Consider the following 27,562-nt stretch of genomic DNA (forward strand, 5'->3'; position numbering starts at 1 on the left):
CACCCATCACAGGATGTGTTTATCCAGCTGGGGGATGGACATTTTGTACAGGAGGATCCCATGAGAGACAGTACCAAAAGCTTTACTGAAATCCAAAAGCATAACATCAACTGGCTTCTCTTGATCATCTCTTGATCTTGGGTGGAAATCAGCTTTGATAAGCAGGACTTGAAGCTGGGCTGGCTGTGACCAGTGACTGTCTTGTCCTTCAGGTGCTTTTCAACACCTCCCTCAATAATCTTCTCCACAATTTACCAGTCACTGAAGTGAATGTGACAGGCCTGAAGTTTCCAGGGTCATCCTTCTTGCCCTTCTTGAAAACTTGGACAATGCTTGTCAGCTTCTGGTTAGCTGTGACCTCTCCAGATTCCCAAGACAATTCAAAAATCATGGAGACAGGCCTCACAATGACATCAGCCAGCTCTCAGAGTGTTCTCCCATGGGATGAATCCCATCAGGCCCCATGGACTCATGGGGGTCCAGCTGGAGCACTGGAATGGTCCTCAGGGCTCAGTTCAGGGCACTGAGAGTGGAGTCCCTTAGCCCATCACTGGTGCTGAAGACAAAGAAAGCATTAAACATCTTTGCTTTATGGCCCTGTCAGTGAGGTGACCATCCTCATCCTGTAACAGGCTGATGCTATTGCTGCACTGACTATTGCTACTAATGTATTTTTTAATGTATTCATGTATTTTTATGGTCTCTCACAGTTCTGGGCAGCTCCAGTTGAGCTTTGGCCACACGAATTTTCTCCCTTCAGTGGTGAACAGCACCTCTGTATTCCTTCCACATCACCTGACCTTGCTTCCACTAGGCATACACCTTCCTTTTTTTGCCATGGTTCCAGAAGAATATTCCTGTTCAGCCAAGCCAGCTTTTTTATCTTGTCTGCTTGATTTCTGGCATTTGGGAATTGCCCACTCCTGTGCCCTTTAGGAGGTGATGCTTAAGAAGTGACCAGCACTGATGGACACCAGCACCTGTGAAAGCTCTCCCATTTTCCCAGGGAACCTTACCCTCTACTTCCCTGAGAAGCCTGAAGTCATGTCCAGGGTTGAAGTTTTGCTGGAACTTTTCCTCATGGTCATAAGAGATTTTTAAACCTGATTGTTTTGTGACCTCTGTGGCCAAGACAGCCACCAGTGACCCTTTCACTCATGAGTCCCTCTTTGTGAGCAAGCAACAAATCAAGGAGGACATTTTGCCCCTTTGGCTCTCTTAGTACCATGGAATCGTCATCCAGGTGTTTTAGGAATCTTCTGAACCCGTTTGTGCCAGCTGTGCAGTGTTCCCAGTCAACATCTGGCAGGCTGAAGTCCCTCATAAGGACAAAGACTCCATACCTGGAGGGGTTCCAGTCATGTAGATGTGGCACTCAGGGGCATGGCTTCATGTTGGGCCTGGCAGTGTTTGGTTAAGGGTGGGATTTCATCCTCTCAGAGTGATTTTCCAAGATTCTCTCTTTCTGAGGGAAGTGGGAAGGGGTTTTGCAGGTCTGCCCACACCTGGACAGCAGGATGGGGCTCGGGGTCGCTTTGGACATGTGTAGTTATGGACAGACAGCTGTGGGAGGAAAAGGTTCGTCCTGCTGCCAGAGTTACAGGCTCTCACTGGCCTTTTGGTCATTGGGACTGCAATGGGGTGGATGGAAAAGCTTAAAAATTGGGAGCTGGGATGCAGTTGCTCGCTCCAATGCCACTGAAAACCCAGACAAGTGGGAGAGTCTGATGCACTGTCTGATTTGACCCCCAAAAAACCCATGAGGGTGTTTGTCCCTGAACATCCATCATCCTGTCAGGCTGCAATGAGCTGGAAGAAAAAAAAAAAGATTTTTTATTTTATTTTGCTAAATGATGATTGACATTTTAAAAGCAATATTGTCAAAGCTGCATGTCAAGCAGCCTAATTGCCTAATCTGTGTGGCTCCTAATGACAAGTTAGACTATTACAGCTGAAAGAATTTTAAGCATCTAATAATTTATACATCATCACCTGGGCTATTTGCTTTCCACACTTCAGTAAATGCAGATGAGGAGAGGAGCTGCTTGTGTTTCAAGGTAATTTCACCTGTTTCACTCAGTCCTGTCTCAGGATGGTGCAGCCCTGGGGGAAATCACAAACTTCAGAGAAGCTGGTTAAAATGTTGTGATGAAAACACTCACTTTTACATTAGGACTCTTTTCCCCCACTCCAGTAGCTGAATATTTTTTTTTCTTTCATAAGACAGGAAGCAACTTGGGCTCTGTTTCTGTGTCACATTGGGGTATCACACCACTTTAACTTCAGGTTGGAATATTATGTGTTATAAATGGAAAAATGTCTTTTTACCCAAACACCCAGCACAGAAACAACACTTGGGCAGCAAACTGAAAAGGCAAGTCTGTCCCCAACAAGCTACAGCTGGCCTCATTTCATTGATTAGCTAATTGCTATTAGCTAATTGCTGTCACTTGTGAAGCAGGGCCTTCTATGAGTGAGTGGGCTGCCAGGACAGCCCCTCTGCTGCAGGGATTTGTGTTTTGGAGGGGGTCTGGGGAAGGTGGTGATCCCATGCTTGCTCTGCCTGAGGGATTATTCTGGGGAGAAACAGGAAGTTTTTTGTTTTGTATGTTTTATTGGATTTTTTTTTGTTTGTTTCATTTAATGCTGTACCTCTGGTAAACCTTTGTCATGAAGCCTTTGCCCTCCCCCTTTACTCTGGCCCTGCTTCTGATGCCCTGGGTGCTGGGGCCAGCTCCTGCAGGGCAGGGTCCTGGGGTGATGCTGAGGCCCTGCTGTGATGCTGCTGCTGCTCCAGGGGTGAGTGAGGGTTCCCTATAGCAAACTCTCCTCTTGGGTGCAGTGTCCTGCCTGCTTACAAAACCTTCTCTCTTCTCCACGGCCCTGGGGGATTAATGCCTCTCTGGGCTTTGCTTGCTGTGTTTTGGGGCTGGTTTTTATATTGGTTGTGGTCCAACAGCACAAATCAGGCAGTGCTTCTGCATGTAGGGAGGGGAGAAAGTTTATAATCACATGGAGTAAATGATGTAACCTTGGGACTTGGTCCAGGTGCAGGAAAAGCCCTAATCCACCCAGGCTGGGTTTGGTTCTCCCTTCCCACTGAGCTGGTGTTAGCATTTCTCTGGGCAGTGTTATAAACATTGGGAATTGGTATTTGGGCCTGCAATTGGACTATTTTCTTTTTTTATAGGGAAGAGGATCCTTTCAGCAATATTGGAAGGTCAAACCAGGTAAGAATTGAATTAGTTCTCAGATCAGCCTCCTTTCCCCCCAGCCCCCCAGAACTTGTTGGGTACTTCAAGTCATCAATAAATAGTGTGGAAAATCAGGAGCGACAGCCTGGCTGTGGGGTGATGTGTGGTTGATCAGTGCTGAGTGCTGGGGCAGGGAAAAATCAGTGCTGGTGCAGGAGATAACCTGTGCCACTGTCCTGTGGCTGCCAAATCCCTGCCGCAGAGCACGTCCTGCAGGCAGGAGCAAAGCACTGCAGCAGTCAAAACAAGTGGCAAAAGTTCAACCCAAGCTTTAAGTGTGTTCCTGTAGGGCAAACCTATTCTGAACTTGCCACTCTTCTGGCTCTGAGAAAGTGGTTTTGGAAAGCACTGCTTTTCCCTGCCCAAGGAAAGCTGCCTTCCACTTTGAGGACTTTGGGGAGATGCTGTTGGAGCTCTAATGGGTTCTGCCTTGGCTGAGCCCTTTAGACCAAAGAGATTGAAAATGTTTTCAGGAGAGCTTTGTCTCCCAGCTCTGCAGGTGTATGAACAGCAAACCTCTCCCATAGGCTGGCACCAAACGTAGCAATGCCCTCTGCTTCTGTAACTCGCCCAGGTGGGGCAACTCCCTGAGCCTTTAGCCTTGATCCCTAAATAGCCTGGCCCTGCAGAGGAGAAACTGCTCTCTGGGACATGTGGCACCCACTGTGGCCATCCTGGGACATCTGTGCTCCTGCACGGCCATGGGGGGGCTTAAAACAGGAGTGTGCCCTGCCCTGGGGCTGTAGCAGCGAGGGCACAGCCTGGCTCTCCGTGGAGCAGGAGCTGGTGCTGGCCAGGGCTTCCCCAGCTTTCCTAGGGTTTACTCCCATGTTTTCCCACTGATGGGTTTTCCATGTTGGTTGGCAAACGGGAGCAGGAGGTATCAAAATGTGGAGAAGATAATTTCTGGAAATCAAGATGATAACTATTTCTTTGGAAGAGGAAATGGGTGAAAACTTGATTGTTGCCTCTTGTCTTCCAGAGCCGGAATCTCCTTGGTTACTGGCCTATGTGCCTATAAGAAGCTGCCACAGAGTGCTGCAGGACAAATATGGGGAGTTTTCTCCTCCAGCATTCCATGCTGATTTCCCTGTAAGCTTTTGGTGCAACTGGACCATCTGGGCAGGCTCCAGGAAGCACATTATCATTTATATCCGGGGATTTGTCGCTAGGGAGGCGTGCAACAGAAATGAGGACAAAATTCTGTTTGAAGGCGTCTCCTCCCTGGTGGAAAACAGTGTTATTTATGCCTGCTGGAAAAAGGAGATGCATGTTTTTGCCACCTTTGCTCAGGCTGTCCATGTTGTGCTGCTGAAGCGGTACTTGCCAAACCGGAGAGATGCACAATTTAAAGGGAAGTATTACATCTTCCAAGAACAGCAAGATGATGCAATTTCTGGAACTTCTGTTTCAAAACTGCCAAAGAAAGGTGGTATTTTTCAGTCTGGCTGGGTTGAAAACTTTAGAGATCCACTGGGCTTTGCAACCACACGTGGCAGCACCACAGTGAGAAGCAGCAAGCTGATGCAGGGAAGGGGGATCACTCTGGACACCATGGCTGTGGGAAGTCCTACAGAACTTATCCTAGGTGAACATGCAAGGACACAGGCTCTGGAAACAAAAGCTCTTTGTGGGCTGGGGGCTCAGGAAGTTCAAGGTATTGGAGCACCTGAGGGAATAATCCCCACTGCAGCACAGGACATCTGGGGGCGGAATCCCTCTGTGGGTGAGGACAGCGCTGTGAGCTTTGGTCCTGTGCACAGCATGCTTTTGGAAACTCCTTTGCTTGGTGCCTTCCAGGGAGCAGAACCTTTTTGGCAGCCAGCAGATGTGAGTCTGGAGAGCAGACAGCCTGTCCTGAACCCTACACTGAGGCCAAAAGGTCTGGGCCACCTGCAGTTTACAATTAAACCAACAGGCACGGGTCACCTGGACTTGGCTGCACGCTCTGAGCCTCTGTCCCCGGGCACAGGACAAAGCCAGGAGGGCACAGGTCCCACCAGGGACAGCCAGCTCAGCACAGCCAGCCTGGAGAAGGATGGAAGCCGTGCCCAGTTGAGTGTCCCAGCTGATGGCCTCACTGAGGGCCTGATGCCCAGCCTGAGGAGCCCCAATGATGTGGTCACCAGGGACCACTTGCAGCTGCTACCTGAGAGAAGCCAAAACAGTTTGGGGCATTTGTGCATGCCTAAACCTCAGCCAGGCACAACTGGCCTCCAACACACGAAGCTGGTAGATGTTCTCCCACTGGGATGTTCTAGGGGAGCTGTCAGGAGAACAGTGCTGCATCCCACAGTGCCAGGGCTGGCTGTACCTGCTTTGGCAACAGGGCTGGAGCATCCTCTCACACCTGTGCCTGCCCTGGGGACAGAAACCATCCCTGTGCTGGTGACCTCCTCTGCAGCACCTGTCCCTGCAGATTTTGGCTATCTGGATTTATTCCCTGAAGCGCCTCTTCCTCCACAAGTGGAGTCTGTGTCCATGGTGGCCTCTCTCCCAGCTGCTCTGGATCAGGATCCTGTCAGTCTCAGGCAAAGGGACACCTCCCCAGCTAGCCCAGGAGGACAGGACATGATCTCCCCTTCACCACCCTGCTATCCATCAGTAGCCTCTGAACTGGGCACTAATGGGTCCTCCAGATACCTTGGCCCTGGGATGCAAAAGTTGGTGCCTGATGGACAGGCAGGTGGTCAGAGAGGCAAAACCACAGCCTCTGTGGGCTTGATGGCCAGGAGTCCCTTCCCAGTCTTTGTCACTGTCCCAGGGCCTGGTGTGAGGCTTACTCAGCCTGAGGGCCATGTCAGCAGTGGCTCTGGGGGGACACCAGCTTCCCTGGCTGGCACCAGAGAGGAGCACAAGGTGCCTGTGCAGCATCAGCACAGTGCTGCTAGTGACAAACCAGCTTCTGCCTCCAACTTCAGGGGATTTAACATGCAGGGAACCACAGAAACTGTGCTAGTGGGTTCAGGGCAGAGGACAACTGCCTCCTTCAGCACCACTCCTGCACACCCTGATCTGCCTGCAGCTCCATGGGGAGAAACACTGCCAGGAGACCAGCAGCCTTGGGAGCCCTCTGATGTACCCAGGAACACCCAGGTGCCAGAAGGACAGCCAGAGAAACATGCTGGTAGGTGTCCCAGCACTTTGTCTTGGCACAAGTCATCTTGTCATCAAGTCAAAATTACTTGGTGGGCAAGGACAAGGCTGTGCCTTTCACCTGCAGTTTTCACCTGCAATCATAACCTGCTCTTTGGGGAGAACTGAACTGGGACAACCCTGGCTGGACACCAGGTGCCCTCCAAAGCTGCTCCTCAGCAGGACAGGGGAGAGAAAATGTGATTAAAGGCTTGTGAGGTGAGATAAGAACAGGGAGCGATCACTGTCAGTCTACCATCGTGGGTAAAACAGACTTGACTTGGGGAAATCAATCTAATTTCTTACCAATCAAATCAGGGTAGGATAATGAGAAATAAACTAAAATCTTAAAAGCAGCTCCCCCCTACCCCTCTCTTCTTCCCAGGCTCAATTTCATTCCTGGTTTCTCTGCCTCCTCCCCTGCCTCTGGAGGGGCAGGGGAATGGGGCCTGTAGTTCACACCTTGTCTGTCTCTGCCACTCCTTCCTTCTCTAGGGAGAACTCCTCACTGGCCTGGCCAGTGCTGGGTCCATCCTGGAGCTGGCTGGCACTGGCTCTGCTTCATGCAGCCTCTCAGAAAGGCTCAGCTCCAGTTGTAGTGTGGATTTGTGGCTCCAGGGGCTGAAACTACAGAAACCTTGTAGGAGGAGAGGGTCGGAAATGCCGCCTCTCCCGTGGCAGTTTGCAGCACTCCTAAAAGTCTGATGTGTAATCTAATATAAAATGTAATATATGATATAATTTGTGAATATAATAACCTTTGATTACATGTTTCTTTCCGGTGTTCCTGATGTGTCAGAGCTGGGCCCTCCCTGGGTAACCGAGTACTTTCCCATCAGGAGCTGCCACCTCATCTTCCAGGGCGGGTCTGGCATGTTTTACCTCCCTCTGCATGCTGAACCCAACACCTGGTGCAACTGGACCATCTGGGCAGGCCCCCAGAAGCACATTGTCATCTATGTCCAAGGGTTCCAGGGGAGAGATGGCTGTGGCAACAACCAGGACAAGATCATCTTCCAGGGGGGCTCGTCAAGTGTGGAAACCAAAGTGGTGTTTGCCTGCCACAACAGAGGCACTCTGATCTTTGCTGCACAAGCCACCGAGGTCCAGGTGTTGTTTCTGTCAGGGAGTGGTTCCAGAAGCCATGAATACAGGTATTTTAAAGGACAGTATTATGTATTCAGGGACTCTGAAGCTGTGGGCTCTTCGAGTGATACCCTAGCAGCTCCCCAAGAAACTGTCCAGGACACCTCTGGAAAAGAGAGCTGGAGGACAGTGGTGACCAAAGGTTTATTGTCCATGCTGACAGCTCCTCCAGGCCCATCTGCTGGAGGCAGGATCCAGCCTGACACTGTGAGCCCAGAAGAAGCAGCCCAGCGTTCTCCTGATCTCATGGAAGGTGGTCAGCCTGGTGCCAACCTGAGTGAGCATGGTCAGGATGAAACCAGGCTGGAAAGGAACCTTAAGGATGGTGGCAGCAAGGGCAGAGAACCTGAAGATGACATGTTGGTGGAGCCAGCTCCAGCTGGGCAAGACACTGGGGGTAAAGCCGAGCCACCTGCCTTGGAGCTGACCACAGGGGACACAGAGCCAGGGGCTGCTCTGTCCACCATGGTCCCATGTCACCCAGCTGGCTCCCCTTGCTCAGAGATGCCCAGCAGCAGAATAGGTGTCTCTGACACATCACCTACCCTGGGTCAGGCCAGTGACAGCCCCTCAGAAGTGGCAGCTGCTGCACACCACACACAGACACCAGTGCTGGCACAGCCACCACTAGGCACCAGCACAAAAACACCTCTCTACCCCTCTCCTGGTGTGACTGCTGCTGACGTGGTGTCTCTGGGAGGAAGGACTGAAGACCTCTTTGGTAAGGTGATTTTTTGGTTATTACTGGCTGAACTGATGCCTGACAATGTGCAATATCCACCTCCAGTGATGCAGCACTCTGTTAAGAGATTTTATTTGTAGACATGGTTGTTACTTTCAGCTGAGCCATGTGGTACCACCCTTGACTCCTGTATCCAAGGAGAGAGGGACACAGGATTATCAGTTCTAACGTGGGCATCTATGGGATTATGCTACTGGTAATAGGGACAGGCTGGTTTCTAATCCAAGTGTTTTGAGTTATCCATGGAGGAGCCAGCCTTTTAGCTGTGACTTCACTCCCAAAGCAGACTGGGAATGCTCATCTTGGTTTTCAACAGCCCTGTCTTGCATTGATTCCTTTGTAGCCTGTCACAGTGCTCCCAGGCATGATCACTGAGTTTGAGCTCCAGAAGCTAGAGAAAGATTTAAAAAATCCTTTGTCTTTAAATAAAGTTTAGGGGTTGATGGTAGATCACTTACACAGGCAATATTTGACTACCGATGTGTATTAATTTCTGCCTGAAAGCAGAAGATGTTTTCAATTGGGGTTTTCTCACCTTCAAATTGTTCTTGCCCCTCTGTTGCAGATTTTATTTGGATTTCTTGCATTTGCAGGCATGCAATGCCCAAGCTGTTTTGCTCCACTGGGATCCAAGGCAGCTCTGGTGGCTTCACTGGGATAACAGTTTGTCTGCCTCCAAAAATGGAAATGAGGTTTATTGTGGTGATTTCTTTCTAAAGAGCACTTTTTCCACTGTGGAGAGGAAATTGTCTTCAGACCCTGATATTCAATTTCAGTGTGAAGACTAGAGGAAGGAGCTCTTCTTGCCAAGAGACACAGACCTAATGTACTTTCCCTCCCCCATTACTGGTACATCAATGATAGCAGCCTGATGCTTTCCCTTGCTTTGGCAGGTCTGATGTCATCTGTGGAGAACAACACAGGATTGCAATCCCAGCACCATCCTGGAGGTGAGCCATGCAAAGTTAAGTGTGTCTTAAAACACTGCCCTAAGCTCAGGGAGCTGTCTGAGGCTGTGCTGGACATCACCTGCTCATTACATTTAGAAATTAGTTGTTTCTGAGTAGTAACCATTCTGAAGATTTTACTTTTTAAGGTGTCACTGCAATCCTACACTTGTGCTTTGGCCACATTGTATCTCCCCTGGAGAAACCTGAGTTCAGGTACTAATCCTGACATTAATAAATGCTGACTTGTTTGAGTTCAAGCATTATTTGTTGGCTATTTAAATAAGGTTTTTCTAAGATGAATGAGGGTGAATGAACTTCAATTCCTTCAGTGTATTCCAATGGATGTCCTGTGACTACCAGGATCAAAAATGTGCAGAAATCCTGTTCCTCAGACCAGGGAGAGAAGGAAAACTCTCTTATGGAAGAGCAACTAAACAATATAAATGCAGGGCATGTATGGCCCAGCAAGCCACAAAAACAACTTGCACAAAGGAGTTGATACAGAAGGAGCCTGAGCTCTGAACAGGGGAAATATTGATGAACAAATAGGTTTTAAACAGCCAACTGGCAAACCTGTGCCAGTCTGGATTCCAAGAGAAATTGGCTTTTAGACTCCATCAGTAATTATGACAATCCCTTTGGGAAACAGAACAGCTAAAGGCATGCAAATGTGATTGGATATGTATTGGATATGTCGCTTTGTGTCAGTTTTTCACTGGAAGATCAATTCTAGTATTCATCAACAAGCATTAACTAAGGTTTGTGTTCACCTGTTACTCAATAACTTGTCCTACCTGATGCACAGCCCCTGGAAATACCCATGTGGCACTGACCTGCACAGGCATGGTGCTGTTCTAGTGTTGATGCTTAAGGACTAACTCATTTGGGGGTCCTGTTTGTATTGTGTGCATTTGAACATGCCAGGATCTCATGTCTTATGGTAGATGTGCTGTTTGAAGTCACTATTGAAATCAAACCCAAGGACTGGATTCCTCATGGTGGAAGTGAGCTCCAAAAGGGTCTCCTTGAATCTCTGAAGAATCACGTAAGTGTGGGCATGGGGAGGTGGAGAAAAACAGATGGGATGTCCCAAATCTTCATGTAGGAGAGACCATACTGTGCTTTTGTGTTTGGGGGAGATGATCTGGAGCTAAGCAGATGGGAATGACTGGCATTCTTCTAAAGAAAGGGCTCAGAGCAGTGAGCTATGGGACATCCTCTGCATCCCCGGTGGTTTGTGAAGGGGGGAGAGCAAGATAGGGTAAGTGAGAAAAGAAGCTGCTTGGTGTCATACTCCTGCTTGTCGAATGTCAAATTGGCACTGGTCACTCTATTCCTTTGCAGATCCGGAAGAACCTGAAGCTTTCTGCCAATAGAGTCAGTGAAATAAAGTTAAAGGATGTCAAAAGGTAGGATTCATACTGTGCTGCTGGCTTGGCAGGTGATTGCTATAACCTGTAATACTTCTTGGATTAGCAGTGTCTTGGCTTCTCACTCTCCTTCCCCAGGAAGAGACATGTGTTTGTTACTCTTCCTTGATCTGTGGCTTGTCCTGAAAGCAGAAAAAAAAATAAATTGTTTCCTGGAGGAAAGATGGTGAAAATTGATGTTTAGGATTATCTGGGGACTGTACAGGTCTAAGATGGATTTAAACTTTGGAGGAAAAGGAGGATAATCTCACCTGCCACAGTGCCTGCTGGAGAAAGCTGGGAGCTGTCAGCAGAGGCTGATCCCAGACTGCAGATTGCTACTGCAATTCACTTGATGCAAATATCTGGTCATTTCAGCCTAGCTCCAGATGAGGAACCATTCCTGGGCTTTCCTTTTCCCCATGGTCCAAGTGCAAAGCTGCCTCTTGGCTCAGATAATCTTTGCAAGAGCCAGCCTTGCAGCATCGTGGTCCCATGCCAAGGGTAGAAGGTCTAAATGGGCTGTGAGAGCTGGGCTGTGGTGATGTGTTCCTGCTGCCTCACCCTGGGCTCTCCCCTGCCCACAGGACGAGTGATGCCAACCTGCTGCTCACCTTCTGGCTGCACCTGGAGCCGGAGGAGAGGAACGTGTCTCTGCTCCTGCTCTCCCAGCTGCAGCAGCTGCTTGGCACCTCGGTGGGCGTGGAGAAGCTGCAGCTTGTTTCACTGTTTGTTGAAGGTGGGTGCTTCACTTGGTTTTTGTTTTGTTTTTTCCTGGAATAAACCCTTTTATGCCAAGCCTGACTTAGGGCATCTATTCCCCATGACAGATGTGAACGAGTGCCAGGCTGGGGTTGGTCTCTGTGGGGAGGAGGCAGAGTGCCTCAATGGCGTGGGCACCTACCTGTGCCGCTGCAAGAAGGGCTACGAGGATCATTCCCCCACCAAGTCCGGCACGCTGTGCATCCGCGCTCCCCACCCAGGTAAAGGATGGCACTGCAGCTCGGCTGCCTCTCGCTGTCTGGTGTTTTAGTGGTGTGATGGGAGAGCCATTTGTGCAGCAGTCTGGGGTGAGCACACCAGGGCAAGGGGCTCTCTGCCAGCCTGGGGTCCTGCCCTCCTCTGATGCATACTGCGTGTGATGTTACTGCAGTGGTGGCTTTAGGTGTCCCTACCAGGTGTGGTAAGGATGTGAAATGTCTTTGCAAGGCAGTTCCCAGCTGAGAATGCAACCTCTCCATGAGGTTTAGCCTCCCTTTCCCAGTCTGCTGCTTTATCTGCATCAGGGTTACAACCTGGCACGTGTGAGCCCTTAAGTGATAAGCAAAGTGTGGTCCAGAGTGATTGATGAGCTACTTCTGCTGTAACTGATGTGATCAGCCAGCCTGGTGGCTCCTGGGAGTGCCCTGTTCTCCTGTCACTCTGTGTAGATCTTGGTGAGAAGGGTGGTGATGCTCCTGGTGTTTACATCAGCTCTTGACACAAGGCTGAGCAGATGGCATGTGGTGCTTGACTATAATCAGAGGTGGCTAATCCAATCTTGCAGAATAATGGGGCCTCACAGGCTAGAAAACAGCGATGTTCTCCAATATGTGCTCCAAACACTGCAGCTGCTTTATCAAAACTACTTTAACATCCCTGCAGTGGCTTCAAACCATAATGTGAACTCATGGCCAAATATAGTATCTCACCCATCCTACCAATTCCAAGTTAACTAACTTGAGCAGTCTAAGCCTGTACAGATCAGCTGGTTATTGTTATACCCTGATACAGGTAATTTTACAAATCCATCTTTATCTCTCCAGGCCTGTGTGGGAACAGCAGCAGATCTTTGTGTAGTTGCACGTGGGTTTGGCAATGGCTTTGCTCTGCTGGGGTTCTTCTGGGTTAGCACCATCCTTGTGCTGCTCCTGACTCTTGGTCTAAGTATTCCCCTGGGATGGAGGTTTGGGAGATGTGTGGAGACCTGCCTGGAGGAGGTGTGAGGCTTTCTGGAGGGTGGCAGGGGCGATGCGAGACTCCTGAAGGAGATGGGGGCACTTTGTGAGCGCAGTGGGGTCCCTGGGGCAGCGGGCACTGGGATGAGGCCGCGGCCTTTCTCTTGCAGGGATCAGCGCCTTCCTCCGCCACGCTGACATGCTGGTGGGGGCAGCCCTCATGGCCAGCCTGGTGATGCTGGTGGCCTTTGGTGCCCTCTGTGTCATGGCCGTGTGGGGCCGGGCCCCCGGGAGGAGCCCGAGGCCTGAGGAGCCCCCGGTGGGGGCGGTGGAGGAGCCAGCCATGGAGCTGCATGACCTGGGGGAGTGCCTGCGCCTCGACCCCTTCCAGCTGAAGCTGAGGGCCAGGTCCCCCGAGTGGCTCTGGAGCCTCCGTGCCCACCCTGGCCCGGCAGGACTGACGGGTCTTCCCAGAGCAGCTCCCCCACCCTGAGGGGGTCCCGGGCCTCGGTGACCTGAGCAGTCACTCCCGCATTTCTCAGGGGTTCTGACACGACCACTGGCTGTGCCAACACTTCTGCTGTGTTCTGTGGGCCATGAATATCCCAAAACAGCGCTCTTCATGTTGTAATTGAATTTTTTGCAATGCTTGCTCAGCATGGGGAACAAAATGTTTGCTGCAAGCTGCTGTACTTCTGCTGATTTACCCTGCTCAAGACCTGCACAGGAGAATTAAAAACTTTTTTTTTAAGGAAAAAGGAAATAAGATGTTTTGGTGCCTAATATAAAATTAAAAATTATTCTGCATGCTGCTCAGTGCTGCCTGCTTTCTTCTGCCCCCAAGGCAGAGCTTTATGGGAAGCCTTGGCAGGACCTGAGGATCTGTGGGGTATTTCTTCCAGCCTGGCTGAGAAACATCTCCAGAACTTAAAATTCTGGTGAGAAACACAGTCAGGTTATGGTCAGTGGGCCCCCACTCACAGAACGATGAGGACAGCATTTTTGGTGCTTGCATGGATGCTTGCTGCAAAAAGCCCACCACCAGCCCATCGTCCTGGCAGGACATAAAGCACAGCTCTCTTCCCAGCTTGTCCTGCAGCTGGAGCCCGGTAACTTCTCTGTTTGTCTTTCTGAGGGGGGTTTCAGTGGGAATTCCCCCCTTTCCTGGGGAAGAAGCGTGCTCGGTGCGGTGCAGGTGCCCCACTGGAGGGAGCTGTCTGCCACCAAAAGCCCAGGAAGGGCGCTGGCTGCTCCGGATGGATGGATGCTCCCGGAGGTGGGGCACGGCCGGGGGACTCTGGCTAAAGCAGCTCCAGGGGAGGTCTCCCGGCGCTTGTTGAGCAGCTTTGGGCAGGGGATGAGCTGTGCAGGTGAGGGCTGAAGGGAGCGGATTGCACAGGGATGTCCCAGCTCAGGGTTTGCTCCGCAGGGTCAGCTTGGAAGGGGCTGGAAATGGCCCTGCTGTGCTTCGCTCCAGGTGAGGATACTGGTGGAGAAGCCAAAAGGGGACCTGGGGTCTTTCCTTAGAGTAACTCTTTTCCAGACCCTTCTTCCCCTCACACCCAAAAATAAAAAAAAGGCAGTCCCTTTATCTCAGCTGTTGAATTGGTTAAGAAGCAACATTGCAGTGCTGAGGGCGATTTGCCAAAGGAGTGACTGGCGAGGTGCAGCACAGCTTGGGACACTATAAATGCCAGTGTTGTGAGAGCCAGGTGATGCACTCGGGTGATAAAGGAACAAGCAGCCTCCGTGCCCCTCCGGCAAGGGGTGGCTGTGCTGCTCTCCCATAATGGGCTCATCCAAATGAGCTGATGCTGATGGGGCTCCCCTGCCTGCAGAGATAGGTGAGGCAGAGCCTCCCTGAACACACTCCCCCAGCAGCAGACATCCAGTTTTTGGGTACTGAAACAGAGAAAAATGGATCTCCCGAAGACATCTTGATCATTGCTTCCTTTGGCGCTCAATCACCTCTTACCAACCATTTTCTATGCATGGTTTTCAAGGTATTTTGTAAATAGCAGAGAATTAAATGCAAACATCTCTCTAGGAGGCAGATAAGTGGGTGTAATTTTCCATTGTAAAGAGAAGGAAACCATTAATGTGTTTGCACAGAGTGTGCTTGTTTCCTCACTGAGATGAAAGAAAAGCAGCAGGGGCTAAAATAATACTGTCAATTATCTTGGCCTTGGATTTGGTCAGTCACCAATCTCCCCTTTTCCCTTCTTGGATCCACAAAGGGTCCTTGGGGGCTTTTCAGGTTGCTAACGCTTCTCTCTCCTGGTTAGGTAAGGTTTGGATCCTAAAGCCAAGCAATTGATAAGCAGATGGGTTCCAGCTTTCCCAGGAGCAAGGTGAGCCTCACACTGTGCTCCTCTGCTGGAAGCCAGCTCCTTTAATACAGCTGTAGTCTGCTCTGTAACCCAAGCATGAGGATCATTCATGGATTATCCTCCCATTGGATCCCCTTTCCCTGTAGCTTTCCATCCAGACAGAATGTCCCACTGATCCTCCTGCTCATGCACAGGGGACAGAGGAAAGCCTGGAGCGATGTAGCTGGGCAGGACTTTCTGCAGCCAAACCCAGGGCAGCAGCAGGTCCATCTGGGCTCTGGGTGCATGCAGGAGGTGGGGATGGCATGCTGCCCCCTCCTCACCTGGTGTGAAGTGACTGCACTTGCCCCTCATGGCTGTGCCTACGAGAGATGTCAGGCTTTTATTGGAAGCAGCCAAGGTATGTGTGTGATCTGGGTGTGAAACAGCAGGACAGAGCCAGAGACCAAGCCCATTGTGAGCAGTAGTTAGCAGGGGTTTCCTTGTTATAAAAATCCACCATTTCAGTCCCAAATAGTGTTGCTATGCATTACATGTCTAAAGAAACTGTTTTTCCTTGTGAAATCCAGGTTGGCTTTAGGAACAGCCCATCCCTCCTTTCCCGCTCTCCCAGTTGAACTGAGTGGGGCTGAATCCCCAGAATCCCAGGTCAGGCTGGAATGGACCCTGTGGGTCATCTGGTCCAACCTCCCTGCTCAGGCAGAGCCATCCCAGAGCACGTGGCACAGGATGGTGTCCAGATGGTTCTTGAATATCCCCAGTGAGGGAGACCCCACAACCTCTCTGGGCAGTCCCAGTGCTCGGGCTCTGCACAGGAAAGTTCTTCCTCGTGTTCAGGGGGAACTTCCTGAGCCTCAGTTCCTGCCCGTTGCCTCTTGTCCCTTTGCCCGGCACCGCCGAGCAGAGCCTGGTCCATCCTGGGGCCCCTCCCTGCAGACACTGACAGACATTGATGAGGTTCCCTCTCAGTGTCTCTTCTCCAGGCTGAACAGGCCCAGCTCCCTCAGCCTCTCCTCAGAACTGAGGTGCTCCAGTCCCTTCATCATCTTTGTCACCCTCTGCTGGACCCTCTCCAGGAGCTCCGTGTCTCTCTTGCCCTGAGGATGCCGGAGCTGGACACAGCACTCCAGACTGGCCTCACCAGGGCTCAGTAGAGGGGCAGGATCATCTCCCTGACCTGCTGCCAATGCAGTTCCCAATGCAGCCCAGGATCCCCTTGGCTTTCTTGTCCCCCAGGGCACTGCTGGCCCATGGACAGCTGGGTGTCCACCAGCACCCCCAGGTCCTTCTCTGCAGAGCTGCTGCCCAGCAGGTCACCCCCAGCCTGTGCTGGTGCCTGGGGTTGTTCCTCCCCACGTGCAGGACCCTGCACTTGCCCTGGTTGAATTTCAGGAGGTTCTTCCCTGCCCATCTCAGCCTGTCCAGGTCCCTCTGAAGGGCTCTCAGCACCCTGGGGTATCGGCCACTGCTCCCAGCTTCGTGCACCAGTGAACTTGCTGAGCAGGCACTCTGTCCCAAACTTACTTCCCTCTGCTGCAGGTCAGGGTATTGGCATCTGCTCTTCTCTCTCATCTGCTGTGGAATGAGTTAATAGACAATAAAACAAGACAAATCTGCTAGATCTTTAAATCTGAATTTGGTCAATCTGGAGACTGACTGGAAGCTCTGCTGCTTCTGACATCCAAAATGAATTTGTCACCTCACTGTGCAGCACTCTGCTTGCTCACAGCCCTTGGCCATATGAAATGACACACTCTGATGATTTTTGGGCCACCACAAATGATTTTTTCTTTTCAGTAGGAACTGTTCTCTCATGCATTATTGTTGTGTGACTGAGGCAGGTGCAGAGGTTTCAGAGGGTCCAGGATTTACTCGGAGATTGGGACATGCCCTAGGAACTGCAGGTGAAGAACAATATTTGTACATCAGCTGATTTTTGGTTTTTTTTAAAGACATTTACTAAGCCTGGTTGAACACATGAACACATTCTCCCCAAATCCTTCATGTTCATCTGACTGGTATTTTTTTTTTTTGTTTTCTTCCCTACAACAAGAAGAGAGCTGGGAAAGAGATGTGGGTGCTCACAGCCCACTGGGACACCACTTGTGTGTCTTTGCTGCCCATGACTGTCTGCCAGCTGGTAGAGGCTGGGGTATTGCTGAGATCATTGTCATGCTGAGGGAGACCTCCGGAGGCTCAGATGGCCTTGTGTGAAGTGATGGATTTTGGAGGACACCCCAACTGAGTGCTGGCACAGGCTTCTAGAGTGAAAATGTGGGAGTGTGGCTTCATGCTGTGGTTTGAATGGCATTAAGCTGTAATATAACCATAAACCAGGGACAAACACCTCTGGAGAAAGGAGTTTTGCCATATCAGCTCAAGTGCAGAAAATTTTAGTGGTATTTTGTTGACTGGCTGAGTGATACTCCCTCAGGTGAGTGATTGTGATTAAGTGGAGATATATCTGCGACTGCTTCAAATTAATGAGGCAAAGCAGTGAAATGAGGCCTAGAGATGGCATTTTTCCTCTAACCTGGTCAAAAAGCCTGTTCTCCGTCCCAGAGAAGGCAGCTGCAGCTCCCTGTCTACCCTGTGGGTATCACCTGAGAGTTTGATTTCTCTGCTGGAGCTGCTGCCATGCACACAGTGATCACCTGCAGATATCTGTGCATGCAAGCTGGGGCTCTGCAGAGATGGAGGCTTTTGGGGGGTGAGGAGCACTCTCTTAATAGTCATATTTCCTGGAAGGAGGCAGCACAGACAGAATTGGGTCTGTTCCCAGAGCATCTTAACTCACAAGTGATTAGCTGTTAATTATTATGCAATAAATTACTTAATAAATGAATATTCTTCACAGCACCTATTGTTGCCACATGACATCAGCTAAAACGTGTGAAAAACATGTAATTACTGTAGCAGAAATGTAATTATAGCTCTTCCCCACCCTCAAATTCTTGTGTGTCTGTCTTGTGTGTCTGGCATGAGCACTTGGACCAGGGTGATGTGCAAACAGTGTAACTGTGCACCACCAGACACTTTTTCCCCACTTCCAACCCTGCTTTCAGTTTTCCAATGAAAGTCAGAATTCAGTCTACAGGAGTCAAAACAATCTGTCCTCATTTGTGCATTAACTGTGTCTCAGTGTCAGGCTTAAAAGCACCTTGAAGGTAATGTTAAGCTCTCACAGTTAGCCTTAAAAGAGAATTTTTTAAAAATCCTACTATACACACTGATTTCATCCCAGTTTTGTTTATAAGGATTTTTTCTATATAAGGCTTTAACAGTTAAAACCTCAAGGAAGGGTGCACTCTCCCGCTGGAGTACTTCAGTCCAAAATGTTTTTGCAGTGACCTAACTTTCTTCGTGACCCTGAAGAGGGAGAGAGGTGGAGTCTCTTAACTGAAATCATCAAAATATTTGTGCTGTTGTGTCCATTTTAGATCTGCCCTTGAAGTTATTCAACCTAACTGTGCCTTAATTTGTTTTGGGCATTTGAACTTTAATTTTTACCCCTAAGTTCTGGTTGGTGTGACTTTGTGCCAGTTGGCTGTGGGGGTCTGTAATTGTGGATTTGGGTGTTTTCAGCTGCTTTTTGGGAAATGCAGTGGTCTGGCTTTGCTCAGAGGTGGAAGGAGAAATAGGGATGGAGAAAAATATCTGCACATGACTGAATAAGTGCAACAGTTTGAACTTAATCAGACAAAATGGCTCTCTTAAGGGCGGGTTGCACATGTGAAAGATATATTGCAGTAAAGATGTGCTTGATTATGCCAACAAATGTGGGATAGCAGGAAGCTATCAAGGATAATAAGCACTAGATATTACAATGGGGATTTCTCACATTGCTAGCAAGGGGAAAAGCTGCCCTGCCTCTCTGCTGGCTGAAAACACCATAGAAGATATTTCCAATTCTTTTTTCCCCTAAAAGGATCCAGGCAACAGCATCCATGTGCATGCTGCTGTCAGCACAGCCTGTGCCTCCATTTTTCTTAGTTTGCAGCTCCCACTGCTGCAGCAGCAGACAAACCAAACTGTGATCACCCCCTGAACACAGCCCCAAAAAGCACCATTTAGGTGTCCAACACATCAAAGCCATGCAGAAGGGAGAGCAGGAGCAAGCTGTGTGTCAGAAAGCCTATGGAGTGTTAATGGTTAATGGCTGATACAGTAAATGGGTGGCAAATATCAGGGCTGCCACTGCAAGGCTGCTGGAGCACTGAGCCAGCAGCGTGTGCCTGCTCTGCATACAAACAGCACTGGGATTTCTGCAGGGCTGAATCACACGTGCCTGGAAAAGTGCCTGACTCCCAGAAAATGTGGGAAGATCTGGATGTCCTTCATATAGAATGATGATGGCCTGATGGCACAGAATGGGCAGCACCATATTGTGTATGGAGCAAGCAGGACTGGCTGAAGACTTTCAGCCTTGGGGGAGAAGGGTCTCTCATCCTTCAGGGCCAGGACAAGGCCTGCTCAGGGCTGATTTCAGCAGTACTAAAACCAAAGAAGGAAAATGGCTTAAAGCACTGCACAACTTCTGTGAACATCCTGGCCCCCCTCCAGGCTGAAGAAGAGTAAGAAATTACTGTTTTACATTTACAAGCGGTTTGCTCAGCAGGGCAATGGGCAGAGCTCTTGCTTGAAAGAGGTGGGGTCAGTCCCTTTTCCCAGGTAACAAGTTCTAGCACAAGAGGAAACAGCCTCAAGTTATGCCAGAGGAGGTTCAGATTGGATATTAGGGCAAATCACTGAAGGGGTGGTCAGGCAGTGGAACCAGCTGCCCAGGACAGCGGCAGTGTCACTGTCCCTGGGAGTGTTCAAAACCTGCAGATGTGGTGCCTAGGGACAGGGGTTAGTGGTGGGCCTGGCAGTGCTGGGTTATCAGCTGGACTCCATGACCTCAGAGGCCTTTTCCAGTCTTTTCCAGTGATTCTGTCACTCTCCAATTGAAAGCTGTACTGAGAAATGCAAATGCAGGCAAATGCATCCCACCCTACTCACACCTGTTGGGTTGCTTTGCTGCAGGTGATGTTTAGAAACAAATTACTCTTTCAGTGCATCCAAAATATGCCCTCAGAGAATTTTCCTTGGTTGGGTTTTTATTCTTATTATCCAATCTGTTATCACTGTAATATTTCATGCTTCTGAAAAAAAAAAAAAAAAAAAGGAAAAAAAGTCATATTCAAGAACAAAGCAACCCATGGCTTTTCTTCATTTCAGTCTTTTGTGTCCAAAGGGCTGTCCTTAACTCAATAACTGAGTTTTTATTGTGTCACATTTCACTGTCCCTGACTGCAGTCAGCCTGGCTAATCCTTTTGCTACTGCCTTATCAGTATTTCCCTAAAAAAAGACATTGTCCTTTTATTATCACCTTGACACCCACTCCTGAGTGCCTGGCGGGGTTTGAGAATTTAAAATTGTTTTTTCATGCAGTTTTATTTAAGAAAAAGGAAAAGTTTCAAAATATTCCCCATGTTTTTATACATGCTTTTCTAACCATTATAAATCATCTGGAAATTAAAAAAAAAAAAAAAATCCAGAAAAAAGGAGTGAGATTTAAGTTCTCTATGATTTTCAAAATGAAAGTGTTCAAGGACTTGCTGTTCACCTACTCCTAGCTGCTTTATAAAAGGAAGATTTGTTGCATTTCTGGTTGTGGTAAGAATTTGCTTTGAATTGAGTTGTTTTAAAAGCAAACAACAAAAATCAAATACAGAGCCTCAGCTGTATATATTAATTGCTGACTATTACATTCATATAATGCAGAAGATACTCAAGTATCTTGCTCTTGCAAGCTTTAATCTTGTGATAAATTTCATATTTCCTGTGCCACAGGGTCAAAGGCCAAACAAAGAGAGGAGAGATGTCCATATCCAAAATCCTTTTTGTGACTGGAACAGGAGCTCAAGCACATGGACAGGAAGGAATCTCTCTGGGCTGGCACAGGCAGTGGCTGCATGGGCTGAGAGGCTCTGTTCAAAGCTCCAGCACTACAAGTGATCATGAACAGGTATCTCTGATACTCTTCTCACCTCCATGAATTCAGCTGATTGCTCTCAGTACATTGAGAGTGCGGTAACTAAAGAGTGCTCAGGCATTTTTTCCCCTGATTATTTCACTTGGGAACAGCATGGGCCTACCAGTGGGAATATAGAAAGGTCTTTTCTATCCCTTAAAGAACAACAGTGCCTTATTTCACAGACTGCAGGAACTCCTGCCCTAATACTGGACATTCCAAGACAGCTCTCAAGGAAGTCATTAATACTTCCCAAATTTACCAGGGAAGCCACTAGCCTTGGCATGGATGTTCTTGCAGCTACCTGCCAGATTTGTTCATTTCTGTCTACAGTTTCTCTGCTCACGTCTCTTGGCCAGTAAATGCTTGCCAGGGACTATATTACTTTCAAAGCTTGGACCATCTGAAGAAGAAAAAGTGCTTTTTTTTCCCATAAGACACTGCAAAAGTTGCATGTATTTAATGAATGTGGAACTATGCTCTAGGCTGCTGCTTAGCTATAGGGAGAATAACATTTCTGCTGAATCCCGGAAGATTTCAAGCTAGAAAATTTTCACATTTATTTTCTTTTAATAAATTCTCTCCTCCACGTACCCAGGGGCAACTTTGGTGGCACCAATCACCAACACACACATTTTCTCTCAATGTTACACTTCTTGAACCTATTTATTCCATTATAGTTTAAATTTTTCTTGCTCTTATCAGCTGACACTTACATACAGCTTTGCTGGCCTCCTATAGCAAACCTCTATTATCCTTGCTTTATTTGAAGCACTGAACAAAGTTCTTTTTAATTGTTGCTATCTGACCTCTGTCCTGGAGAAACAAAATTAGTTTTTCACAAGAAATGATCTCTGTAGCCTTTCCCAGCTATTGGCCATCTTATCAGACTAAGTAATGATGCCAATTCTACCTGGTTCATCAACTATTTAAAGATTCACACTAAGTCCGGTCCAGTTTATAAGAGACAAAGGCAAGAGTGAAATATATGATCTCATTTCTCTGGGTACAATTCTTCCAGCAATTGTAAAGAGTGAGCTGTTGATATGGAAAGGTTAATGCTGTGCCCTCTTTTTTATCAATTGTCTGTTTTCTATCAAATCTATGTCTTATCTTGTGTCTGCCTTATCAGATCTGCTTAAGTAAGGTACACATTTGAAGCCTGTTCTAAATTTAATTTCTCCTTTTTGAAAGTCCTGCAACTATTAAAAAAAGAGAAAACCTTTTACAAAGTCTATTTTAGACAAGGGATACAGGCCAAGTTCAGGTATTAACCATTTGCCAACTATGCCCTTGATCACAAAATACTCCTCTCATCTTCAAATTGATCAGTAACCTAAAATAGAGCATCTTAAGATAACATGCCCATTCCTAATTTCTTTTATTTAGTTAAAAGAATTGGATTGGTACAAATTTCCCTTAAAATTGGCTGTTGGCCTTTCCTGACAGCAAACTTCATGAAATAAAATAACTGATTTCTGTTCTAGGCTTTAGCCACTCACAGATCTTGATTGTGAAGGGAGAGCTGCTGGTAGCAATCTAGAACACCAAAAAATACTTTTTGGGGTGTTCTTGGAACAAACTGCAGCACAGCAGAAGGCCACTGTTGTACTGCTGTACAACAGAACTGTCTGGATACTGCTCCATGAAATCCCACGTGTTTCCAGTGCTTTTGGGTTCCTTCCTTTCATTTTGGTTTCCATTTATTCTCTAGTGGTGAGGAAAACCACCAACCCCCCTCACTGCCCAAATACTTGCTCTGCTGAATCTTAAATTCTCATATTCTACTTGTGTACTTTTTTTCTGCCTGCCTGATGTCTCACCAGTTCTTGTGAAATTTGGAAACTGAAGGGAAGTTTCATTGTGAAATTAAAACTGACAATTGTGAAATTAAAAATAGACTAGCAGATCTGTTAGGAATGTAGGAATGTAGAGTGTAAGTAGAGATCTTGTGTTTATCAAATATGTTGCTGAAGATTCACCTCACAGGCTGGTTTCTACCTTCAGTATTTCCAGACAACTCTACTTCTAACAGTGTTTTTCTTAATTCCACTTCCCTCTTCTCCTTCCCATTCCCAAAGAGCTGTGTGTCCTTGTGCCTTTGCCTCCAGACAGCTGTCATGGCAATTTTGACCTTCCAAATGCATCATTTCTTTATCACTAAAAGCAAGGATTTTGAGTTAATACCTCATGGCCTTTGCCTGGAGGCCAGTTCCTTGTTGGCAGCATCAGTGTATGGTTGACTTTTTCAGCTTCACGTTGTATTTCATGCACTTAAAAACATTTCCTTCAGCTCTGTTTTTAGCATTCTCCAGTAGTGTAACTGTGGTTGACATTAAAAATATGTCCAACGTTCCCCTTGCATCAGTTAAGAATGTTTTGACAAAGATTTTCTAATGCTGGAAAAGTATTTTTGAAATGATGTAACTTCTGCTTAAACCTCACTGCCTCCCTCTCAGTTTCTGATTACAGGGCTCTAAATGTTTTATATTAACTGTTAAAAGACAGTCTTAGAGAAATCCTCTTCCTGTGCAAAAGGCAATCCAAGATGGTAGTTTGCTTAAAAAGAAAGGGGTATGTGCTCTAATAACATATGCTTTATAATAATGAAATGAAGAAACAAACTTAGTGTAATTCATTGTCCCATTCATTCATGGATTGAAAGGAAAATTAACCATTTTGGTAAAAACAAAAGCTAATGCCTTTTTTTTCACCTGGGGTTCTGTAAGCCTTAAATATTCAACAGCTTTAAGCATAATGTGCCTTTTTTGTGTTAGACTCCTTTTTCTTCCAATCCTTTGAGCACTTTGCATGCTTGTGTCAGCTTTCAAAACTGACAACTCTTGCCCTGCTTGAAGGACTCAAAGGATTTGGATGAAACATTTATTTTAACGTTTGATCTCCATCACTCCTTGACAGAAAAAGTGAACCTGTAGCCATTACCAAAACTGCAGAAGATAGCCTAGAATTTAATACACATAACAGGAATGAGAGTACCTTGGTACTTGCTTTGGTTTGGGAAAAACAGGTTCTGCCTTTCAGTGACATAAACCTATTCTTTTAATGGCTATAATTTTGTTACTGCTCTGTCTGGGAAAATGGCACCACTCTGACTTGCCAGATAGAACTGAGCCAAAGGAGATGAGTTTTGTGGAACAAATACCTTTGAAACTGCATAACTAGTATAGTAGTAAGGAATTTCTAATGCTGGAATTAACTAGAAGACCATCTCTGAAAGTATAGTCTTTGTTCACTAACTTCTTTTTGAGCCTCAAGATCTCTTGGGGCTTTTGTTTTCATTTTGGTTTTGGGTTGGGCTTTTTCCCTAACTGAGGTATCAGACATTAAATATGTGCAGCACATTTGGAAGACAAAACTGCTACCAATGCAAAAAAGTGTAGAAAAGATTTATTGTAAACAAAAGGATTTTGTGCAAACAATGAGAAAAAAGGCTTCTTTTTTTTTTTAAATTGCCACAACTTTACAGCATGTAAAACTCTCCAAATCGACTCAGACCACAAACAGTCCACTCAAGTCAGTTATGCACTTGGCTTTGATTTTCCTTGCAGAAAGGAGTTCCAGCCTCAGAGGTTTAATGTTGGCTCTTGAGCAAGATCTAATTTTTTAATACCTCTGAGGCAAGAAGGCAAAGAATGACCCAACAAAATGGAAACAGAACCGTGGCAACCTCGGGCTGTGGTACCTCCTGAGGCCCCTGGGGCATGATTTCGGGCAGCACTGGAGCCCTACCAGCCCCGGGAGCTGCTGCCTGTGGCCAGGCTGGAAAGGCCAGGCCCAGGGCGCTGCTCCTCCAGGCGGTGGAACTCGGTCAGGCGGAAGCGAGTGGCCAGAGTGTTCACCATCCTTTTCAGGGCAAAAAAGGCTGCGACCACTTGGAAGGAGAGGAAGGCGGCAAAGATGATGTGGACAGCTCGCTCCAGAGAGTGGATTTTCAGACCTTCATTAAATAGCAAGAAGAGGATTATAGGCAACTGCGGGAGGAGGGTCAGGAGCCAAAACCCAGCCAGCTCAGGCACCTATAATAGGGAGACATCACCTATTAAAAACCTGAGAGCTGGGATGAAAAAATCCAAAATCTTGTGAAGAAAACACATTTCTTTTTGATTTTTCAAAAGCTGGCAAGTAATGCGGAAAGGCAAAGTGAGGTGGCTTCATATTTTCATATCCTGTGTTTTAAAGCGTACTTATATTTTCTGACAAAACAATTTTAGGGAGTGAGAGAGCTCTCTTCTGAGGGAAAACTACTTGGAATTCACAAAATTAAGTGGAAGCCAATGCCAAGGGAGGAGAAGATGCAGAGTGCAACTGAAGAAAAATAACCATCTCCATAACTTGTATTTCTTAAATAAAATGCCTGCCAGTTAATGTTGAAAAAATTAAAAGCAGAAATTCTTGCAGAAATTACTATGTACATATGGTAACTTACTTTCTCCAGGAGATTGCCCACATATCCCAGGTAGAGTCGAATGAGCTCTGTCAGAGAGACCAGGATCATGATGGTGACCAGGATGAACTTGTAATAATCTGATAAGACTGGATACTGGAGGGGAAGAAGAAAGTAAAAGTTTCTGCCGTGCTCTCTGTGATTAAATTAAGATTTAATCACTTAGCAGTGCTACTGTCAGCTGACAGTAATAGCATTCAAACACTCCTGAACCTCCAGTTTCCATGAATTCCCAAATCAATGTAAAAACCTCTAACTCCAGTGAGCTGTATCCCACACTAGGATGTTTGATGTAATATACATTTACAAACCAGCACTTTCCTTCCTTCTCACCTTCAGGTAGAGGATGGCAACTGTGATGAGCCACCAAAATGGGAAGAAATAAACATTGAAATAGAGGGACATCTGCAGTGGCAAACTGGAAAGGATTTCACAATCTGTATGGAGAGAAAGAAGATTTTATCACTTCTGCTGTAAATACAAGAGAAGGATACTGCTCCATCTTAGCTTCATGCAGGGCAGTAATTTGACTCTTCCCAGTCAAATGTTAAGAAAAATATTTTTATTTATCCAGAGGAAACCTTCACACCCTGTCTGGAGTTACATCACCTCCTGGAATCTAAGGTACCTTTTGGTTCCTGGGACAGAGCATTTTTATCATGTAGTCATATATTCAAGTTGAGTGTCCAGTTGTTGATTACCTGGTGGCTTTTAGCTTACTCCACCATCTCTGACTGAGGCTTAGCTCAAGAGAGCTGCTAGAGAGCAGGCTTGCACAGCCCACTGTTCTTTTTCAACCTTTTATTTAAACAAACACTTGGATGGAAGCCAGTAATTCATCATATTCTTAAGGGATAACAATTTCAAATATGTGTCAAACTAAAACTCATCCTTTTGAGTCTGTAGAGAACAAAACACATTCACACAATGCAATGCAGAGAAACGCAAATCTCAAACTCCAACCTGTGGGCAGTAAATTCTGTACTTGCAAGTTTGTAATAGACCTACAAGGTCAGACATAAGGAAAAATTTACCTAAAAACAGAGAAGCCAGGAGTTCAAATTTCAATTGTGATCACAGTGTTTAGGTATATTAAAGGTTTCCTTGACATGACATTGCTATTTATAAATTCTCTGCAAGTTCTAAAACTGTGTTTGGATGAATATTTAAGCAATATAAGCCAATTCTAATTCATTTTTCTATCCCTAAATTGAATTAATGCTTATTTGCTGGGATTGCTAAAATTAATGGAAAAGCCAGACAATATTGCAATGGCCAATCGCTACAGCAACTTGCTAAGACACGTACGTGTAAAACTTAATTTTTGAAATCCCGATGTCCAATAATTTGCAATTGGTTTCAGTGGATTGGGTATCAACATAGGAGTATCCTCCGAAGAGGAAGCCGAAAAAAAAGAAGACTGAAGATAAAGTTGTTTGTGAAATGTTTGATTAATGAAGAGCTAGTAAGCGTTAGCAGCGTTACTACACAAAGGAAGTGGGAACTCCTGTCTCGAAATAAGAACACATTTTTGATTAATTTGACCGGCTCAGAATGGATTTACAATGGATTTTGGCTGAAACCAACACGGCCTTTCTGTGTAGGCGCACCGTGTGCATTTCCAGGGCTGCCCCGGCGCCCCGGGTTTGAAAAGGGTTGGTCCGCAAGCTCCGGGGCGCTGCGATGGGCTCAGCCATCGCTCACCGCTCCGGGCAGGCTCCATGAGGAGAAAGCCGCGGCCACAGCGGCTCCTGCGAGCGGCGGCTCCGCGGGAGCGCCGGGCCCGCCCGGCCGGCCCGAGGCCGCGGCCCCGCGCTGTACCTGCGCGGTAGCCCGGGAAGCCCGGCGGGGCTCGGGGGAGGTCGCTGAGCGCGGTGCGGTGGCTGTCGCTGAACACGGAGCTGCTGAAGGAGACGAGCCGCCGCCGCAGGGGCTCGGGCAGCGTCGGCGGCCCCTCCGGCCGCGCCATGGCGGCCGCGCCGCGCAGGCGCGGTGGGGCCCGCTGCTGTGAGGAGCCGGAATGGGGCCGGGGCCATCTCGGGGCCGGGCCGGGAGCGATCCCGGGTTTGGGGCGGGGGGAGCGGAGCCCCCGCCCCGGGGACGGGCCCCGAGCCCGGCGGGGCGCGGCAGTGCGGACACGGAGCCCGCTGGGCGGCCACAGCGGCACCGCGGCGGCG

The 27,562-nt window shown here is 47.7% G+C and overlaps 2 protein-coding genes and 1 long non-coding RNA gene across 4 annotated transcripts; 1 reads left to right on the top strand and 2 right to left on the bottom strand.

The window, feature by feature from the left end:
* Positions 1-1,343: 1,343 nt before the first annotated feature.
* Positions 1,344-2,465, bottom strand: LOC111926545 (uncharacterized). The gene is made up of 3 exons (XR_002863053.2): positions 2,329-2,465; positions 1,993-2,103; positions 1,344-1,809 (listed from the first exon to the last, which is right to left on the bottom strand). It is a non-coding gene; the product is annotated as an uncharacterized LOC111926545 (long non-coding RNA).
* On the top strand, positions 2,399-13,389 carry LOC111926645 (uncharacterized). The gene is made up of 10 exons (XM_023923363.2): positions 2,399-2,799; positions 3,191-3,230; positions 4,237-6,381; positions 7,189-8,256; positions 9,171-9,227; positions 10,172-10,272; positions 10,572-10,636; positions 11,224-11,375; positions 11,467-11,619; positions 12,744-13,389. Exons 1-10 carry the CDS (start codon positions 2,671-2,673, stop codon positions 13,064-13,066), a joined length of 4,233 nt encoding a protein of 1,410 aa, XP_023779131.2. The 5' UTR covers positions 2,399-2,670; the 3' UTR covers positions 13,067-13,389.
* A 10,917-nt stretch (positions 13,390-24,306) lies between these two features.
* TMEM17 (transmembrane protein 17) lies at positions 24,307-27,408 on the bottom strand. 2 transcript variants are annotated; one of them, XM_086879110.1, is made up of 4 exons: positions 27,207-27,408; positions 25,719-25,822; positions 25,368-25,481; positions 24,307-24,957 (listed from the first exon to the last, which is right to left on the bottom strand). In XM_086879110.1, the coding sequence occupies exons 1-4, from the start codon at positions 27,352-27,354 to the stop codon at positions 24,667-24,669; spliced, it is 657 nt and encodes a 218-aa protein (XP_086735236.1). In that variant the 5' UTR covers positions 27,355-27,408; the 3' UTR covers positions 24,307-24,666. The 2 variants fall into 2 exon arrangements, with proteins under 2 accessions (XP_086735236.1, XP_023779021.1); XM_023923253.2 differs by lacking the exon at positions 27,207-27,408 and adding an exon at positions 26,694-26,824.
* Positions 27,409-27,562: the final 154 nt, after the last annotated feature.

The sequence above is a fragment of the Cyanistes caeruleus genome, chromosome 2 (genome assembly GCF_971803275.1).
Source record: "Cyanistes caeruleus chromosome 2, bCyaCae1.hap1.1, whole genome shotgun sequence".
Taxonomy (NCBI): domain Eukaryota; kingdom Metazoa; phylum Chordata; class Aves; order Passeriformes; family Paridae; genus Cyanistes; species Cyanistes caeruleus.